Raw genomic sequence first — 20,534 nt, forward strand, 5'->3', positions numbered from 1 at the left:
AGTGAATGTGTTAGCAACATTCACAGTCATGTACTATCTAGGTATTTCTGCCCCTTAAACCTACCTTCCCCTCTTTGTGTTCCATGGCTATACATCTCGCACCACACTGGTTTCGGCCAGGCAGTCATTCCATTTCTTGTAATACCTTTGTTGGTCCATTTCCAGTGTCTGATAACTCTACTGACATCCTTATGACGTTACATTGTGGGTTGCAGCTTTCTTTGGTACCAGTCTATGTCTCTTCTGATCCCAGAATATCAGATTTATGTCAACAAGTTTGAAATGTTGATTACCAAATAATTTTGTCTAAAACTCCTTATGGGAATGCGTTAGAGCAATCCCACCTCCCATGCTTGGAAGATCTGTAATTCCCGTAGTTTCTCCAGTGTTTGGGGAATTGTGATAGTTCTTCTTTAGTGGCCCTATATGTGTGTTGCAAGACATGAGATTAACTTTGTATTAATGTTGCAGGTACTTTCATTTCATAAGAGTAAAATCCCCCCTAATTCATAATCTCAGATATTAGGTATTTTCCTAGTTTCACTAACCATAGCATATATATAATACAATTTTGCGTGTTTATCCATTTTCAGGATAATCATCCTTTTTTGAGAGGCACTGGTTCTGCTACAGATATATTGAAGTCTCTATGCCGAATATTCTATTCCCTTTTCATATCCCCAAATGGTTATCTGAATGTCCTTTCAAACAATATTTAGCAGGTGTAAATACTTCATCACAGACCTTTGGGTAAAGAAGCCTGCCATCAGGCATATAGTGTTTATCCAAATGGTGGTAGCATGAGATACACTGTCTTCCAAATTTCTCTGGTGTGATCGAAGATTGGATTGTGGTGAATAGTTTCAAGAGTACATTTTCAAACGTCATCCACGTTGGTGTCCCCTCCCCACCAAGGTGTACGCTGGCCGCTTCCACTAATCATTTTGGCCCACATGTCCCATTTTAGGTTGGACACTCATTCCTCCCAGAGTGTCATCTTTTTATAACAAATACAGTTTTATTTTACCTTTTGGAATTTGCCTATAAAGTTAGCAATGCGCTTCTTCACATTTTGTAAGTAGTCCTAGCTTAATTGAAAGGACAGACAACTAAACCGAGTGTCTCTGAAGTGGCGGTCATCTTGCCTATCCACAAGTGATATGGTCACATTTGAAAGTCCGTCTTAAATTGCACTAATAGTCTTGCAGTGTTGTCCGTAACCTAGTTTCATGTCTAGTTTAAAGGCTATCATCAAATACTTCATGGTCGCTATTTGTCTTGTTGCCAGTTCTTCCGACTTTCTCATTTCCAAGTTCTTTTTGGTCAAGGACATCATTTCAGTTTTGGCACAGTTAATCTATCATCTCAACAAGGATCCGAATTTAATGTTAAGTTTGAAGAGCTGTATATCTGGGGTATTCATTATAAGGAAAATGTCACTTACCCAGTGTACATCTGTTCGTGGCATTAGTCGCTGCAGATTCACATGCTTTGCATAGTCCGCCGTCTGGTGTTGGGTCGGAGTGTTACAAGTTGTTTTTCTTCGAAGAAGTCTTTTCGAGTCACGAGACCGAGGGACTCCTCCTCCTTTGTTTCCATTGCGCATGGGCGTCGACTCCATCTTAGATTGTTTTCCCCGCAGAGGGTGAGGTAGGAGTTGTGTATGTTAGTAATAGTGCCCATGCAATGGAATGAATAAGTATGTACAAAATAAAGGTTAAGGTAATATATTTACAAATGTACAAATGTTGGAGATTACTTCCAAACGGCTACAGGCTCCCGGGGAGGCGGGTCGGCGCATGTGAATCTGCAGCGACTAATGCCACGAACAGATGTACACTGGGTAAGTGACATTTTCCGTTCGGTGGCATGTGTAGCTGCAGATACACATGCTGTGCATAGACTAGTAAGCAGTTATCTCCCCAAAAGCGGTGGTTCAGCCTGTAGGAGTGGAAGTAGTTTGAAATAAAGTTCTTAGTACAGCTTGACCTACTGTGGCTTGTTGTGCAGATAGCACGTCTACACAGTAGTGCTTAGTAAATGTGTGAGGCGTAGACCATGTTGCTGCCTTACATATTTCGTTCATTGGAATATTTCCTAGGAAGGCCATGGTAGCGCCTTTCTTCCTGGTTGAGTGTGCCTTTGGTGTAATAGGCAGCTCTCTCTTTGCTTTAAGGTAGCAGGTTTGGATGCACTTAACTATCCATCTGGCTATACCTTGTTTTGATATTGGGTTTCCTGTATGAGGTTTTTGAAATGCAATAAATAGTTGTTTTGTTTTCCTAATTGGTTTTGTTCTGTCAATGTAGTACATTAGTGCTCTTTTGATGTCTAATGTATGTAGTGCCCTTTCAGCTATTGAGTCTGGCTGTGGAAAGAACACTGGTAGTTCTACTGTTTGATTTAAGTGGAACGGTGAGATAACTTTTGGTAAGAATTTTGGATTGGTTCTTAGAACTACCTTATTTTTGTGTATTTGAATAAATGGTTCCTGTATAGTAAACGCCTGAATTTCACTTACTCTTCTTAGAGATGTAATGGCAATGAGAAATGCAACTTTCCACGTTAGGTATTGTATTTCGCAAGAATGCATGGGTTCGAAAGGTGGACCCATGAGTCTTGTTAAGACAATGTTGAGGTTCCATGAAGGAACAGGAGGGGTTCTTGGTGGTATAATTCTCTTTAGGCCTTCCATAAATGCTTTAATGACAGGTATTCTAAACAGTGAAGTTGAATGAGTAATCTGCAGGTATGCAGATATTGCTGCGAGATGTATCTTTATGGAAGAGAAGGCCAGATTTGATTTCTGCAAATGTAGTAAGTATCCTACTACATCCGTTGGAGATGCATGTAATGGTTGAACTTGATTATTATGGCAGTAGCAAACAAATCTTTTCCATTTACTTGCATAGCAGTGTCTAGTGGATGGCCTTCTAGCTTGTTTTATGACCTCCATACATTCTTGTGTGAGGTTTAAGTGTCCAAATTCTAGGATTTCAGGAGCCAAATTGCTAGATTCAGCGATGCTGGGTTTGGATGCCTGATCTGTTGTCTGTGCTGTGTTAACAGATCTGGTCTGTTGGGTAGTTTGACATGAGGCACTACTGACAGGTCTAGTAGTGTTGTATACCAAGGTTGTCTTGCCCATGTAGGTGCTATTAGTATGAGTTTGAGTTTGTTTTGACTCAATCTGTTTACTAGATATGGAAGAAGAGGGAGAGGGGGAAAAGCGTACGCAAATATCCCTGACCAATTCATCCATAGAGCATTGCCTTGAGACTGCTGGTGTGGGTACCTGGATGCGAAGTTTTGGCATTTTGCATTCTCTTTTGTTGCAAATAGGTCTATTTGAGGTGTTCCCCAAATTTGGAAGTAAGAGTTTAGAATTTGGGGGTGAATCTCCCATTCGTGTACTTGTTGGTGATCCCGAGAGAGATTGTCTGCTAGCTGATTCTGGATCCCTGGAATAAACTGTGCTATTAGGCGAATGTGGTTGTGAATTGCCCACTGCCATATGCTTTGTGCTAGGAGACACAGCTGTGTCGAGTGTGTTCCCCCCTGTTTGTTTAGATAATACATTGTTGTCATGTTGTCTGTTTTGACAAGAATGTATTTGTGGATTATGATGGGTTGAAATGCTTTCAACGCTAGGAATACTGCTAACAATTCGAGGTGATTTATATGAAACCTTTTTTGATGTACGTCCCATTGTCCTTGGATGCTGTGTTGATTGAGGTGTGCTCCCCACCCTGTCATGGAAGCATCTGTAGTTATCACGTATTGTGGCACTGGGTCTTGGAAAGGCCGCCCTTTGTTTAAATTTATACTGTTCCACCATAGAAGCGAGATGTATGTTTGGCGGTCTATTAACACCAGATCTAGAAGGTGACCCTGTGCATGTGACCATTGTGATGCTAGGCACTGTTGTAAGGGCCTCATGTGCAATCTTGCGTTTGGGACAATGGCTATGCATGAGGACATCATGCCTAGGAGTTTTAACACCATCTTTGCATGTATTTTTTGTGTTGGATACATGGCTTGTATGACTTTGTAAATTTTTTTAACCCTTTGTGGACTTGGAGTGGCTATCCCTTTTGTTGTGTTGATTGTCGCTCCCAAGTATTGCTGTGTTTGGCACGGCAGAATGTGTGACTTTGTATAGTTGATGGAGAACCCTAGTTTGTAGAGGGTTTGTATGACATAATCTGTGTGGTGTGAACACCTTGTTAGGGAGTTGGTCTTGATTAGCCAATCGTCTAGGTAGACTACTGCTAGACATTTTGTAAAGACTCTCGGTGCGGTTGTTATACCGAACGGCAACACTTTGAATTGGTAATGTATTCCCTTGAATACGAACCTTAGGTATTTCCTGTGCGAGGGATGTATCGGTATGTGGAAATACTCGTCTTTTAGATCTAAGGTTGTCATGTAGTCTTGCTGTCTCAACAGTGGTAATACGTCCTGTAGCGTGACCATGTGAAAGTGTTCCGATTTGATGTAGGTGTTTAGTGTTCTGAGATCTAAGATTGGTCTCAGTGTTTTGTCTTTTTTTGGTATTAGAAAGTACAGTGAGTAAACTCCTGTGTTTCTTTGTGGACCTGGTACGAATTCTATTGCGTCTTTTTGTAGTAATGCTTGAACTTCCAGATCTAGCAGGTCTAAATGCTGTTTTGACATATTCTGTGTTTTTGGTGGGACGTTTGGAGGGAGTTGGAGAAATTCTATGCAATAACCATGCCGGATAATTGCTAAGACCCAAGTGTCTGTTGTTATCTCCTCCCAAAATTTGTAGAACTGGCTTAGTCTTCCCCCCACTGGTGTTGTGTGAAGGGGTTGAGTGACTTGTGAGTCACTGTTTGGTTGGCGGGGTTTTGGGACCCTGAAATTTTCCCCGGTTTCTAGGGAATTGTCCCCCTCTGTATTGGCCCCGAAAGCCTCCCCTTTGGTACTGTCCCTGGTAGGTAGACGGTGTTGTTTGTGAGGTACTAGCTTGTGTGGTTTGACCTCGAAACCCCCCTCTGAAGGTTGTTTTGCGAAACGTGCCAAAAGTGCCTCTGCCCTGCGGGGAATAGAGTGCGCCCATGGCCTTAGCTGTGTCAGTATCTTTTTTCAATTTTTCAATTGCCGTGTCAACTTCAGGTCCAAACAATTGTTGTTCATTGAACGGCATATTGAGCACTGCCTGTTCTATCTCAGGTTTGAAGCCGGATGTGCGCAACCATGCGTGCCTCCTTATGGTTACCGCGGTATTTATTGTTCTTGCAGCTGTATCCGCTGCATCCATAGAGGAACGTATTTGGTTGTTGGAGATATTTTGTCCCTCCTCAACCACTTGTTTTGCCCGTTTCTGGAATTCTTTGGGTAGATGCTCGATGAGATGCTGCATCTCGTCCCAATGGGCTCTGTCATATCGCGCTAGGAGCACCTGCGAGTTAGCGATGCGCCACTGGTTTGCAGCTTGTACTGCAACCCTTTTCCCATCTGCGTCGAACTTGCGGCTCTCCTTGTCTGGAGGTGGTGCGTCGCCTGATGTGTGCGAGTTGGCTCTTTTACGAGCTGCTCCTACGACAACTGAATCTGGTGGCAGTTGTGATGTGATAAAAGCAGGGTCCGTGGGCGGTGCTTTATATTTCTTCTCCACCCTTGGAGTTATTGCTCTGCTTTTGACAGGTTCTTTAAAGATCTGTTTAGCGTGCCTTAGCATTCCCGGGAGCATAGGAAGGCTTTGATAATTGCTATGGGTGGAGGAGAGGGTGTTGAAAAGGAAGTCATCCTCGACAGGCTCTGAGTGTAACGACACGTTATGGAACTCTGCTGCCCTAGCTACCACCTGTGCATACGCTGTACTGTCTTCAGGTGGTGAGGGCTTAGTAGGGTACGACTCAGGGCTATTGTCTGATACTGGGGCGTCCTAGAGATCCCACGCATCCTGGTCATCTTGGCTCATAGTGGTATGAGCTGGTGAATGTGACGGAGTCTGTGCCGGTGATGTATGAGTTACCGGTGGTGGAGAGGGTGGTGGAGTTACCTTCTTTACCACTTTTGCTTGTGGTGTCTTTTCTTGTGGTTGGAAATCGAGTTTCCTTTTCCTCCTGATTGGGGGAAGAGTGCTGATCTTCCCTGTACCACTTTGTATGAAGATCCGCTTTTGGGTGTGGTCTACATCTGTGGTTTGTAAATCTTCCTCAAACCTGTGTTTGCGCATTTGGGAGGACAGTGATTGTTCCTCTGAGTACGAACTGGCTGTCGGTTCGGTTGCTGGTCGTTTAGGCACCGAAACCGTGTCTTTTGTTGTATTCGGCTCCGACGAGATTTTCCTCTTTTTCGGTGTCGAACTTTCTCGGCGTCGACCATCTTCGGTGCCGCTGTCTCTGTGCCGAGCAGCCTCGGTGGTGCTGTCTCGGTGTCGACCCTTTTCTGCAGCACTTTCTCGGTCCCGGGATTGCTGCGTGCCTGTGTCTCGACCCGAGTCGGACGACCTCGGCACCAGTTCGCCTTTTTTTGGTGCCGATGGACGGTCACCTACTTTATGGGTTGAGCCATGGCCTGTTGGCAGTGGCGTCCCCTGGGCTTTGTCTGTTTTCCTGTGTGGTGCTTGCTTCGACGTCTTACTCACGGTTTCTTCGACGTCGAATTCTTCTGAGTCCGATTCATGGATGGAGAAGGCTTCTTCTTCTTCTCCCTGTTCCTCGAACCCTCGTTGTCCTGTCGGCGTGGACGCCATCTGCAACCGTCTGGCTCTTCAGTCACGGAGCGTTTTTCTCGACCGAAACGCTCGACAGGCCTCACACGTTTCTTCCTTGTGCTCGGGTGACAGGCACAAGTTACAGACCAAATGTTGGTCTGTATAGGGATATTTACTGTGGCATTTAGGACAGAATCGGAACGGGGTCCGTTCCATCAGTGTCGATGTTGCACGCGGTCAGGCCGACCAGGCACCGACGGGGGATCAAAATTACCCCGAAGGGCTACCGGAGCTCTTCAGGATTCGGTGTCGATTCTAATCTAACCCGATACCGAACTAAACAATATCGACGTAGTTTTCCGAAGTTATGACTATCTTTCCGTCCCGAAACACGGAGCGAAAAGGAACACGTCCGAACCCGATGGCGGAAAAAAACCAATCTAAGATGGAGTGGACGCCCATGCGCAATGGAAACAAAGGAGGAGGAGTCCCTCGGTCTCGTGACTCGAAAAGACTTCTTCGAAGAAAAACAACTTGTAACACTCCGACCCAACACCAGACGGCGGACTATGCACAGCATGTGTATCTGCAGCTACACATGCCACCGAACACACAATATCAATGTAGACGAACAACTCATTGTATTAAATGCCAATCAGTATTCCTCTTGTCTCCGAGTCTTTAATTTGAAATGCCAACAGTTTCAGTTCTATTACAAAGAGAAGCAGGGATTGCCCATCCTGGTACCCCTATGGGCCTGAACGTCCGTGGCTATCCCTGACCACAGAAATCGTTTGCTGATCGTACAGATTCCTTACTCTCCCTATAAAAGTGTCTGCAAAACCAGATTCCTTTGAGGCCCGAATCCAGAATGGGGGTTTTAGTGGTCAAATATGTTTTCTGCAGCTAATGATACAAGGTCCGAAACACTACCTAGCTTGGAGTTATGTATGTCACTAAAACTTAGGGTACTGTATTTATCAGGAGAAGTTTGTGACTGTAAGGTATAGGGGCATTTAACATAAGACAGTTGTATATTACTAGCCATAGTTTGATGTTTGAATGGCGTCCAGGTAACAAAATTGGGGGAATCACATAAACCAAATCTGAGTCCCCGATGTCTCTGAAGTTTTAAAAAAAAATGCCTGGGTCTGGTCATTTTCAGAGGTTGCTGGCCAGCTTCTGGCATATTGCAGCCCTCTTCCATGGCAAATATTTGCATTTCACGTCCTGAAAATGTGACTTAACATTGCTAAAAGTTTTGCCCCTACTATATGTTATGCCATCCACATATGAGACATGGTGCAACGCCGAGGGCAGGACATTTGTTATGATTCTTTGATGCTATCAAAATGTCTAGATTCCTGTTGACAGTGTCAACAACAGCAAAATGCTTATTGAAAAAAAAACTCCTTCACAATCGGGTGGCATTAGATGTCTTCCCATGTTGGCTGTACAAATTATAGCTATCCCTAAACTCATGTTCTTGGGTATAATAAAAAAAAACGCATAGCTTCCCTTGATAACCAGTTTCTATTCATTGTAGTTTTCATTGTTGAGTGATGAACGTTCCACAATTAAAACTAACTGCACTATAAAGCTGAATTGTTGGCTCTTTGTAGCTCAGCCTGCTAAATAAAATTACTCTCCCAGCCTACGCAAAGTCTGGAACATGTTTATTAAGAAAAAGCATAGAAATTAGTAACCACAAAATAAACCTTTGTAGCTTTGTCCTCAAAAACGTATTGACTAGAAGGTCTGCAAATCTTGGTATAACACAGGAGTGCATTATGAATTTGGTTTCAAAACGTATTGCTGATACTATTCACAAGCCTTTTGTACAAATTACAGGTGCAAATCAGGACCCTAATTCCTCTCCCCCCTCCAGCACAGTCATGTTGTGAATATAATTATTTGTATGGGAAGACCTTGCCCAGTCTTTTCTTTTGAGCCCTTGCAGAATTCAAACATTTGTCTAGTTTTCAGGCTTCGTCCAAGAGTTCACATTTATTTACTCTCACAAATTGCATTAGTGCAATAGTCAACCCACTTGCAAACATAACGATGAAGAACGTAATCTTTGTTGACTGCTCACTCATTACCAAGAGAGGATCGTGCCTTTATGTCCATCAGTAGCGGTTCTACCTTAGATATATCTTGATACATTAACTCGTATTAGTCTGCCGCCATGGTGTTCCGTAGGAAGTCTAGGTTTCGCACACCGTTCTGCAGAACTGACCTGCTCCCTTTCAATATGCTGTTGAAAAGGGTTGTCTATAATAGACAGCCGGAGAGGTCTGCCTTGATTGGCAAGCTGTGGCTACCACTCCCTCAACTAGTACATACAATATGTATAGATTTACTTTGTTAAGCTTTAATGTGAAAGGAGAAGAATATATTTTACTAAAAGTAACCCTTTTTACTTAACTGTTTTTACAGGTCAAGTCATAATGGATAAGAACCCAGGTGTCACATCAGTAGTAAATAAGACCAACACGATAGATACCACGTACCGAAATTTTCAAATGGAAATTCTAGCCGGGGATAATAACATGATAACAAAGGTGTGTATGGTGGTTTCTGACTGATTTTCTAGGGGAAATATGAAGTAATATTCTGAATGCAGTAACCACAAACGTTTTCATATGTCCTCTTTTGTATCTCATTCACACTTTATGTCCCTATACAAAAAACATTTTGTCAGTTTCTTTTGCTTTTTTTGTTTTCATTGTTTTATTGTGTGTGTGGGGGGGATACTTCTTACTTTTTATTTTTTGCTAAAAATTGTGATACTTCTTTGAAAAGGGGGAATGCATTGCTCTTGTATTAACCTTAGTTTGCTGGTATTAACCCATTCTTCCTGAAGGATCCATACACAATGTGAATTCTCTATCTCTGTGGAATGCAGTAAGTTGATGAGTTGAGGGTCCATCTAGCAACGTTTTACTTGTCCTTTTCTCAGCCTGGGGACGTTAACCAAACATACAGAGGCTTCATTGCCACATCTAAGATTATAGGTGTCTACATCTATGCACTATATGCTTCTTTTCCCATAGGATAACCTTACCACATTAAAGTCAATGCAGGTGTTTTTGCCGTGTACTACAAACTGCTAACTTATAAAGTACTTACCCAATAACAAAGTGCTTGGTGTTAAAAAATACATATAAATATTTTATTTTTTCTAAATTACTGTGGATCCTCTTTTTGAGTGTGAGTTTATCATTTAATGACTGTGCTTATGCAACAAGTGTCTAACACTCCTCTTTGATTAGCCTACCCTACTACAGACCATGTGTTTTTTTTTTTTTTTTTTAAAGAAAGCCTTGTCCTCTTTTAAGGGGATACCTGGATTCTACACAGCATACTTCTTTTTGGTATACTATATAAAGCAGCGGTTCACAGCCTGTTGTCCGCGAACCCCCAGGTGTCTGTTACACATTCCCATGTGGTCTGCAGGCATCTCAAGGCAGTTGCCGGCAGGAAGGCATTTCTTCAGCTGGCGCCTCTCGATATTTGTTACTTCATCTGTGCAGCAGTTTTAAAAGCACTGCATAGTTCTTGTATATCAAGCAGTTTTCGGGCAAAAATAAAAGTGCCAAGATAACTCTCATGATTAATATACCTGCTGGAGAGAGATGGGAGGTTTATCAAGTGGCTGTTTTGACTCATCTAAGGTAGCGCGGATGGTTAGTTTGCCTGCTACAAAGAACGTGTATCATGCATATCAAAGAACAGTATTTTATGTGCATAGCAAGTAGGTTAATGCTTTTGTTTTTGATTCTTTTGTTAGTGTGCAGTTCATAAGTTAGAATCGTAATGTAGCATAGTGAGCGATGAACTGCCATCAAAGAGCTGAATGGAAATAGCATAGTACAAGTTAGAAAGTTATGTTTTTCCCCGGTCTTTCATTATCCTGATGCTGCTAAAAAAGGTTTGTTTGCGTAGAAATAAATTAATATTATTAAAGTCAATTCTAACCACTGGTATGTTCTGAACCCTGAGTTTGTGGTTCTCCAGAACAATTACTCTTAGAAAATGCCTACCAGTATGGATGACGTGAATCCTACACCTTAGTCTCCGTGCCTTATGTGACATTTGCTATACACACACATATGATTCATTGTCCCTGTATGCGTGTGATGTAAAGTGCTCTGACACCCTATAATGGTATGAGAGGTGCTATAAAACAAATTAAATTTATGTGACAGAGGGGCTATGTAAAGAGAAGCATTCGAGGTTTCCTTCCGCCACCACATATTTATGTGAAAAAGCTTTCTTAGATCTTATTTACTTAAAAACTAAATACAGAAATTACTTGGGAAATGTAGAATCTGACCTGAGGATTCAACTTCCCGAAATAAAATCAAACATTGAAAATCTAGTAGCCGAGATGCTGCACCGACCTTCCCATGAAAATTTTTCAATTTTTCTTTTTTTGGCATACTTTGTGCAGTACAAAAAAATTATATCTTTAGTTATTCAAGTATTTAGTGTGAAACTGTTTGTGTATTTTTTGTGAATTACTGTTTTAATGTTTGAAATGTAAATTGTACAGTTTGCTTGGGGGTCCTTGGCTTCCAGTAGTGATTCAGTGAGAGTCCTCAGGATTTAAATTTGGGAACCACTGAGCCAGCTTCCTACAGATTCCATTAGTCTCAAGGCTTTTCGTTAGACATGTAGTGTGAATGTCTAGCTATCAGCAAAACCATATTCAGCAGGAGCTAGAAATACTATTAAGAGAACCCAGTTGTATTAGTGTATGCTATGTTTAGTTATTGCATAATGTTTAATGTAGGTAAAATTCTAAATATCTAACTGGAGTCCAAGGACATTCTTGCACAAGGTCTTAGTACATTAATGCAGGAAGCTCACTGACATGATGCAGAGAGGCCCCCCTCTTATTTTTCAGCACTCCACACAACATGGTTTGTAGCTTTTTATTTTTAGTATGTGTGGTGCTTTCATCATGGCGAACATTTTATACTCCCTACTTACTGTGAGGAGATTTGAGCAACTTCCTTCTTCCATTGGCTTTTTTGCCTTGGAACATTCAGCTTGACTTGCAGCATTATGAATCACATCTTGAATGTACCCAAAGGAGTGTTTTGGTGACATAATTTCTTTCTATTGGCTATTTAGGTTTGTCTTTGTCTGCATTGAAATGGATGAGAACTGTTCTACAGACAGTGAGCATCCAGGTAGGGCTAGGGTGCAAGTGCTGACAAAAGCGTCCTAAAAATGGATTCTACATAAAAAGCAGTCCTTTTTTACTTCTTCTAACATCCATTTTTAGTTTGAGCATGCAAGCGCTTTGACCTCTTGTAAATATAGTGGGCTTTTAACCATGCCCATCTGACGCCCATTACTTTCATTCGCTCCTAGGCTTGCCTTTCAAACGTCACATGATGTCATTGGTAAATACTTTCCGTTTGTCCCGCCTTGAGGCTGTTTTTGTAACGCTTTACAGACTGCCCCTATTACATGGATTATTGCACGATTGCCGATATACTTCACTGTGGGCGAACTATCAGCGTATTGGAGCGTTGGTCACAGTTACCTAATCAGTCATTTCTTATAGCTCGCCGCTTAAAACACTTGAAATTGGTAAATGCTTTACGTAAAACAGAAAACCTCAAAGCAAAAGTTGCTCTCCCGCCACAGCAGGAGAGACAATAGTACAATATTCACTGCACACGGGAAATTCGCCCCATAATGCTTTGCAGGACATTACTTTAACAAAACATTTTTGCTCATAATTCAGCCTGTGGTGGTCCCAGGACAATCGGACCACCACCAAAACGTTCAGCACGACACACTTGTTCTGTCTTGGTCATCTCTTGGTCCCCACACCAGGTTAGTGGGGCCCCAAAAATAATAACCCCTCCTAGCAGTCAGTGTCTTTTTAAGCTCTCATGGCTTGAACATTTGTTTTACAGCTGGGAATAGCTTGTGTTTCAAGGGCATTGTTTGTAATATCATTGCTATAGGCCTGCTACACATGAAAATGTGTAATGCACTACACCCTGCAGAGGCTAAATATATGGTTACAGTGCATTACTTTTTGCCATTGTCTTTTTGTGTGGTTATGCCCTCTAGGGGCTAACTGTATAGTTAATTAACCATGTTTCTTACACATGTTTGCTTTTTGGTGTCCTCTAGGGGCTGTTCTAATCATGACAGTCATATCAACATACTAAAATATTTGTGGCACGGAAACTTCCCCCATAGTTGTTTGCAAGGCATTACTTTTACAAAATATTTTTGCTCTTAACTCAACCTGTGGTGGTCCTAGGACAATAAGACCACCTTCAAAACACTCTTTCTATCTACACCATCTCCTGGTCCCCACACTAGTTTAGTGACAACCCCAAAATAATATCCCCTCCCACCATTCAGTATCGTTTAAGCTTTCTTATGGCTAGAACTTTTGTTTTACAGCTGGGAGAAGTTTTGTTTTAAAGGCCTAGTATGTAATATCATTCCATCAGGCCTGCTAGCCCTAAAAATGCTCTTCAGGGGCTAAGTATATGGCTACACTGCATTCGTTTCTCCTGTTTTTTCATGGGGCTATGCTCTCTAGGGGCTAACAGTATGATTACATGACCATATTTCTTACAAATGATATTTTTGTTATTGTGCTCTCTGGGCGCTGTTTTGACCATTACAGTCTAATACCAAAAGTTTATTTCTGAAAAAGGTTTACATGATGATTGTATATGTTTTAATAATCTCTCTTTATTACAATTATGACCATGATTCTGGCTAACTTAACATCCTTATTACACTATGATTGTTTGAACATTCTTGATATGTTTGGGTGGCTCTTCTAGTTTAATTCTCCTCTGTGAATGTTGTGTTTTTTTGGGGGAATTGTGTTAGCCAGCCAGCAACTCTCATGGTGGGGTGGTAAAAGTGGTATTCTATTGGAATTAGCATGGCAGATTTAATTTAGGATGCTAAATGGCAACATAGAGAAAGAAGGCAAGTGGGAGTGCTTTAGTTATATGCAGGACACCTGGAATTGGATGGTAGGAAAAGACGAAATTATGAGGCAGGTTTGACCAATGTATGTGGCAAGAAAAGTCCAGTTGTGTATTTATTATGTCAATAGTTCTAACTTTGCAAAAGCTTGTTCGGATTCCTTTGTCTGCGCTTTCTCCCCAGTACACAAACATGGATTGTCAAAGCCAACCGCACATAGTACAGTGGTCAAACCCTTTGGCTTTACCAGTACTTGTTTTGTATTCCATTCTTAAGTTATTCATGAACAGATTAGTTACTCATAGGTCTCGAGTGCCAAATTAATACCTTGTTGTGCAGCGGAGCTGTTTTGAATCCACTGGGACGCCGAGTCCTTGCGGCTTTCGCAAGTGGAGAGCAACAGGGATTCTGAATGAAATGATTTGTAGATGTGCAGTTTGCCTTCCCTTTCACTGAAGAGGTTCCTGTTACATTGGGGGAACATTTTGAATGAGGCACTTTAACGAATGCTGTCATCTGCCACAGGCAAGATTACATGTGCAGTTAGTTTAACACGAAAGACAGAGAAAGCACGGCGTCACTCACCCCATCCTCTGGCCACTCTCGCTCAGCAGACTTTGTAAAGATAGACTATAGTCACCATAGAGTTGAGCCTTTTTGGCTAGTCGAAAATGCATGCAAGGTTAGCTTTCATTTAAAGTAGTTTTTTTTTTGTTGTGTGTAAATTGTACTATAAATAAAGTCACTTATTCGGTTTTATGTGATTTGTTTTTTTTTTTAGGTTAGAGAAAACAACACCAGCTATGAATTTGATTTTTCTAAAGTCTACTGGAATCCACGACTGAGCACCGAACACGAACGGATCATTGGGCTGCTGAAGTCTGGTGACATTCTTTTTGATGTGTTTGCTGGAGTTGGGCCTTTCGCCATTCCTGCTGCCAAGAAAAACTGCACAGTATTTGCCAATGATCTCAATCCAGAATCCTACAAATGGCTGTTGCATAATTGTAAATTGAATAAAGTGGATAAAAAAGTTCAGACATTCAACATGGATGGTCGTGATTTTATCAGTTTGACAGTGAAAGAACAGTTAACTCAACAATTGGCGCTGCCACCAGAAGAAAGAAAAAACTCAGTGCATGTTGTAATGAATTTACCAGGATTGGCTGTTGAGTTCTTAGATGCTTTTCAGGGTCTTTTAGAAGAACAACCGAGCAGAAATGTCACCCTTCCTACCGTGCACTGCTACAGCTTCTCAAAAGATGATAACCCTGCTGGCGACATAAGGCGCAGAGCTGAAACTTTCGTGGGTGCCTCCATCGAGGAATGTAGTTCCATCCATCTTGTGCGAAACGTTGCACCAAATAAGGAAATGATGTGCATTAGTTTTAGGATACCTGATGTGGTGCTCTACAAGAAGGTTGCAACACTGGGTAAGTATGTTACAGAAAACCTGTTACAAAACAGCAAGAGCATTTTAGTGATGACTTCTGGAGGTTCAGGATATCATCATACGTTTAAAAAATCGTTTCAAACTGAATTAAATATATCTTAATGAATTAGCAGGTAGACTATTGCCAACTTTCTGTTTCATTGCAGGTCATGTGGCGTGTTTGCTCTGTTTTTGCAGGTGTGTTCGCATAAAGGCAATTCAGCCTCTGCAAGGGGATGTGTGTGTCAGCTGTGACTTGCTTTGGTTTTGATTAGTTATCTACTAGGTCAGTGGTTCTTAACCTTTCGACTTCTGGTGACCCTGACTTACCCTTCCTAATCACTACTGAGTCATTAGTGGAGGCCAGGGACCCCGGATTAAATAAGGATTAAATAAGTGCGATGATTTGAACCTCAAAAATACAGAAACGAGCATTCATCAAACAAATACACTATTTATGAAATATTTTATTTAATTCACAAATTAAAAAAATATAAATTGTCATTTGTTGGAAATGGCCCTTTCTGTGGGGTTATCCCCAAACGTTTTGCCTTTTCACTTCTATTTTTCTGACCCTCTTTTTGTTTGCTTTGGGACTCTTGTAAAAAGAACAGGTGATAACGGAATGCTGAACAATGCAAACATTCACCCCTTTCACAAAGAGCTGGGTCCAAGCCATATTTTTTTGGGCCACCACACCACACCAGTCTGGACCCAACCATATGCAAAGCAGCCTTGACCGTGTTCTCCATGAGAACAGTCCATAATCTGTTCTTTTTGCTTTAGGACTCTGGACACTTTATCACTGCTAATCAGCGCTGAAGTGCATGTGCTCTATCTCCTAAAACTGGCACCCCCGCCATGCAGTTTTTTTTTTTTCCTTCAATAATTTGAGTTGTAATGTTTCATTTAGATTTTGTAATGTCGTTAGAAAAGTTGTCATGAGTGTTGTAAAATCTGGGGTAATTAGCAGTGCATGGCAATGGCGCAAGTTATAGTTACCTTAGGGCGCGAGCTATAGTTACTTGAAAGAACTCTAACTATAACTGCTGAATTACTATGGTTGTCTACGAGTAAATTCAAAACCCCCACAGGACTTGGCATACCCGGGGGCTTGAAAAAGACGAAGCAGGGAGCCCACAGTTAGTTGTAGTTAGTTGTTTTTCTTGTTGTGTTTTTTTTTTTTTTTTTACATTTTTGCTGGATCCGCTGTGAATTGCGGCAACATTTTTTATTTTTTTTAAATAATGCTTTTTTGCTCTGGGGGTGGTCCCTGTGGGGCCCCAGTATCAGAGCTAAGAGGTCAGGGTGTCTTTACCCTGGCCCCTTTTCCTCCTTTCAATTTTTTTTAACATTTTTATCTGGGACTCTGCTCAACACTTCCTGCTTTAAAGTGTTGGCAGCAATCAGATCTCAGCACGAGATCGGAAGGGGTGGCGAATCCTTCTCGTCCCTATATATACAAATTTGAATTTTCTTACATTTCTCAAAAACTACTTAACAGATTTACACCAAACAAAAGGGCTCTTTCTGGACCAAGAGCTACCTTCATGCCAAATTTGGTGAAATTCCGTCCAGTGATTTTGGCGCTATCGCTGTTCAATTTTTCCTATGGGAATTAACATTGGAAATGCTCTAAATTTCACCCCACCTTATCTCGGCCCCCGCTTCATGGATCACCCGAAACTTTCCAGACAGCAGCTCACAAGACTGTTTTTTTGGGGGCGGGGGAATGTTTGTGATGATTCGTCAAGCCACACAAAGATGTAGGCAAGCAAAAACAGCTTTTTCTTCAGAAACTAGGTCCTAACTATAAATACCTAGTGGCAGCCACCACTCGCCACCAGGCAATAGTAGTGTGGGCATGTTTGGAATGGTACTGAGTAATCGTGCTAACGGATTTAGTTGGATTTTTAATTACTATTTTAGAAATGTCACTTTCAGAAAGAGAGCATTTGTCTGTGCTTATAACTGCAGAGTTTTTGCAACCTGGCTCTAACCCACGTCTAGGGCAGAGTGACAGCTACTCTTGGTGCATACTTTCCAGACATCCATAACACAGGAAGGACTGAGTGTGACAGAAGAGGCATCAGCATACTGATAATCATCTTGGGCTGGGGAGAGGGAGGGTTGTTCACACCTTACATGTCAATAGGCATTGTCCTGCCCTCACAGAATAGGCTGATTACCCCTTATTGATGTCTGTAGCCAGGGCTACAAGGGGGTTGTGTTTCACTTGAAAGGGTTCCTTTGAAGTAACCCTCTGAACAGAGACATTTCTGAGTATAAGTACAGAGGCTCTGACTGCCTGATTTCAGACCACTTTTGGAACTGGAACTGGACCTCTGCCAGAAGGACTACTGAGCTGCAAAAGGACGGATCTTAACTATTCTTCTGCTGTTGTCCTGCTACCTGCTGTCTGCTGGGCGGCATAAAGGGCTCGCTGGATTGTTTTTCTGTTTGTTGCCTTGCTTCCAGCTGCTCCCTGACTTTTGCTGACCCTGGCTCTACCAGGACTGCCAGAAGGAACCATTTGTTACGCAGGCCTACTGCACCCCCAGTGCCCCAAGTGTTCTCCCAAGGGCCCACCACATGGAGTGCGTTGGTTGCTGCCCCTGTCTCTGCAACTATAGCATCTGGTGAGTGCTATATTTTGTACTTTACATGTGCCAACAAGTAGCACATATAGATTGCTTCCTCTTGTTTCCTCATTGGTGCCCCACTAGCGTCTTGGAGCATTTTTATACTTTCACCTTTAGTTTAGCGTGCACTGAGCACTTTATATTTGTTGTGTCCCAGCGCGGGTGGAGTGTCTAATTACTTAGGCCTGGATATCGCCTCAGCACGAGAAAACCAGCGTGATGGACCGTTGTATCGTGCTCTGAGGCAACCAGAGGATACGAGTGCTGTTCCTGCACGCTCCGTACTGCTGGACCTGTGGTGAGCACGGTGCCTTTTTCGCTGCACGTCAAATTCCCCATCAGGGCAGTTCCCTCTTCTTGAAATCCGCCACACCGGATCATAGCTCTGTGAGCTCGGTGCCTCTTTGCTGCATGTTGGAATCTCCCTCAGAGGTGCCCAGCATGCCGGATTCAGTGCTGTACCAGCACAGCCCTTCACCCGGAGCATACTGAGGCTACGTCACCCCATACCCAGCACCTGATGTCCACCAGCCATCTTCACGCCCCAGGGACTGCGACAACAGAAGGAGAGGTACTGTCTCTGGGGGCTGCTGCACCGTGCTGACAAGGAGGACACGGACAGCCACTACCCTCCCTTGTTGTGGAATTCCCAGCGAGGTTGGGGACCCAGCGAGGTTTCCCACACCCCTGCGCCCCCTCCCCCCCCCCCCCCCAAGCTCCAATAGTGTCTGATGCTCCTCGCAGTGATGGGTCTGTGGGCACACTGCTCCAGCTTGCCAGAAGCACCAGGGGACTTGTATGGTCATCTTGCGCTTACTAGCAAGCGGCCTGATTTTATTTTTTTTGTTCCCCCAAGGTCGGGAGGGTCCATAGGAGGACTGGCCCTCACCCACCTTTGGCCATACCTCCTTCGGCCCCACACTCTGGCCCCATGAGGGTCCTAATGATTATGTAATTCTCCTGAGTGTTTGTGATGTGTGACATAGCTTTTCTTGCATTGTCAGGATAACGAATATGGTTACAAGATTTGAATAGCATGCACAGTGGTTATGTGTCATGGGTTCCCAAGTTATAACCTGTTGCATTACTTACCCTGATGTTCCCTAATGTACTACTTCAGGAGTTGCATAGTATGCACATCGTTGATGATTCATGTTGTTTTAGTCTATGTGTTATGTACACAATAGGATATATTTTTATATAATCCTGGGTGGAGGCCCTTTTGTGCTGTATTTATTGTGTCACTGGTATGAGTGTTGCTCAAGTGCTTTATACACAACCTCTGAAAGTAAGTTTAACTGCTACATGCCAAGCTACCAGGGAAGGAGCACATGTTATCTTTGGTCTGTAACTTACTTGCCCTGACTAGAGTGGTGGGTTCTGCCTGGCTGAGGTGCAAACCCTAGCCAACCAGAAACCCCATTTCTAACATCATTTTCATGGAAAGGCTAAACTCAACTGAGGACACTCACCTTCCATACTATATTATATTTGATGCATTTGTACTGCTACCACAAATCCATATGAGGATACCAACTAAATATTTAGCCTCCAATATCAAATTCCTTCACATTTATGGAATGTTTTTAAATTTTACATTTTTCTTCTTTATTTATATACACCTTATTAATCTGCTAATATTATTATTATTATATTTTCCAAGCAGTCGTGGATCCCCAGTGATCCCAGGACCACAGGTTAAGAACCCTTTCACTAGGTAATGGCAAGAGCTCACCAGCTGCTCATTAGACATTCATAGCTTAAATACATTGGCAGTGAAAAGAGTGTTGAGGATGTGGGGTAGCGGTACTTGGTCCACACTGACTTTCACCCCGCTAGATATTGTATTCACAGGGCTCCCAAAATACCGCAGAAAACATTTTACAAATGGGGCAGTTAGTGCTCTATAGACCCAATTTGCAGCCTGCAAGGAATGCCGGCCTCATTTTACGTGAGGACACTGGTATTTCCGCAGGACAAAATTCCAGAGATATTCAGAGTTGGCCCTTACTCTGGGAATTGACCTCTGGAATCTGTGTTTCTGCATAAATTTCATCATGGTATCAACCCAATCTGGGCCTTCTCCCAACCCTTCCACCCCCAGGATTCTTCAGATTTCATGTGCTAAAATGTCCTTGGGGAAAATAAAACAGCACTGCATTATAAAGGGAATAACTTGAAAATCAGATGTAGATAAGGTGACCAGGGATCCTAGATTTGTCAGGAGAAGTCCTGATTTTTCACTAGCCACCTTGGCAAATTCCAGTAAATGTAGCACATGTCCCAGTTTTGAGAGAAGGTCGACTGAACAGAGGTAGGCAGATTTTAATCCATAATTGGATAGCAGTGTCTAGTAGAAAGCCATTTCATTAACTCAGATAACTGTGCTTAAATGTTGCATTTATTTCCCCCTACTGCGTCATTGTCTGCATTCTTTTTGTTGGTGGGAGCTGTAAATTAAGTTATTCTGTGCTTCCTGGTACATGCAGAATTGTATTACTAAGTTTATGTAATGTCTCGGTTTTTGGTTTTCAAAATGTCATCTTAATGTAGAACGAAATGTCCATTTTCACCTGCATTAGAATTGCAGCAGCGGTGCCTCCATGAGCGCAAAGGAGCATTGGCCCTCCGCTGGAGAGCAGGAAACATGAAAAATAAAATAGTAATAAAACAGAGTTATTACCATTTTATTTTTTCATGCTGGCAGCAGCCAAGTTGGAGGCCTGGCAGTCGCATGGATGAATAGTGTGCACTTCAGTTTAAAGTGTGCATGTCTCTTTGGCCGGCTGTC

General features: G+C 42.4%; 1 protein-coding gene across 2 annotated transcripts in view; it reads left to right on the forward strand.

The window, feature by feature from the left end:
• Positions 1-20,534, forward strand: part of TRMT5 (tRNA methyltransferase 5) — a 58,616-nt gene that overhangs the window by 32,341 nt on the left and 5,741 nt on the right. For both annotated transcript variants that reach the window (XM_069207406.1, XM_069207407.1), the window contains 2 exons: positions 9,125-9,249; positions 14,451-15,102. In XM_069207406.1, coding sequence (XP_069063507.1) covers positions 9,125-9,249; positions 14,451-15,102 — 777 coding nt within the window. The remainder of the gene's footprint in view (positions 1-9,124; positions 9,250-14,450; positions 15,103-20,534) is intronic.

Source organism: Pleurodeles waltl, chromosome 9 (assembly GCF_031143425.1).
Source record: "Pleurodeles waltl isolate 20211129_DDA chromosome 9, aPleWal1.hap1.20221129, whole genome shotgun sequence".
Lineage (NCBI taxonomy): Eukaryota > Metazoa > Chordata > Amphibia > Caudata > Salamandridae > Pleurodeles > Pleurodeles waltl.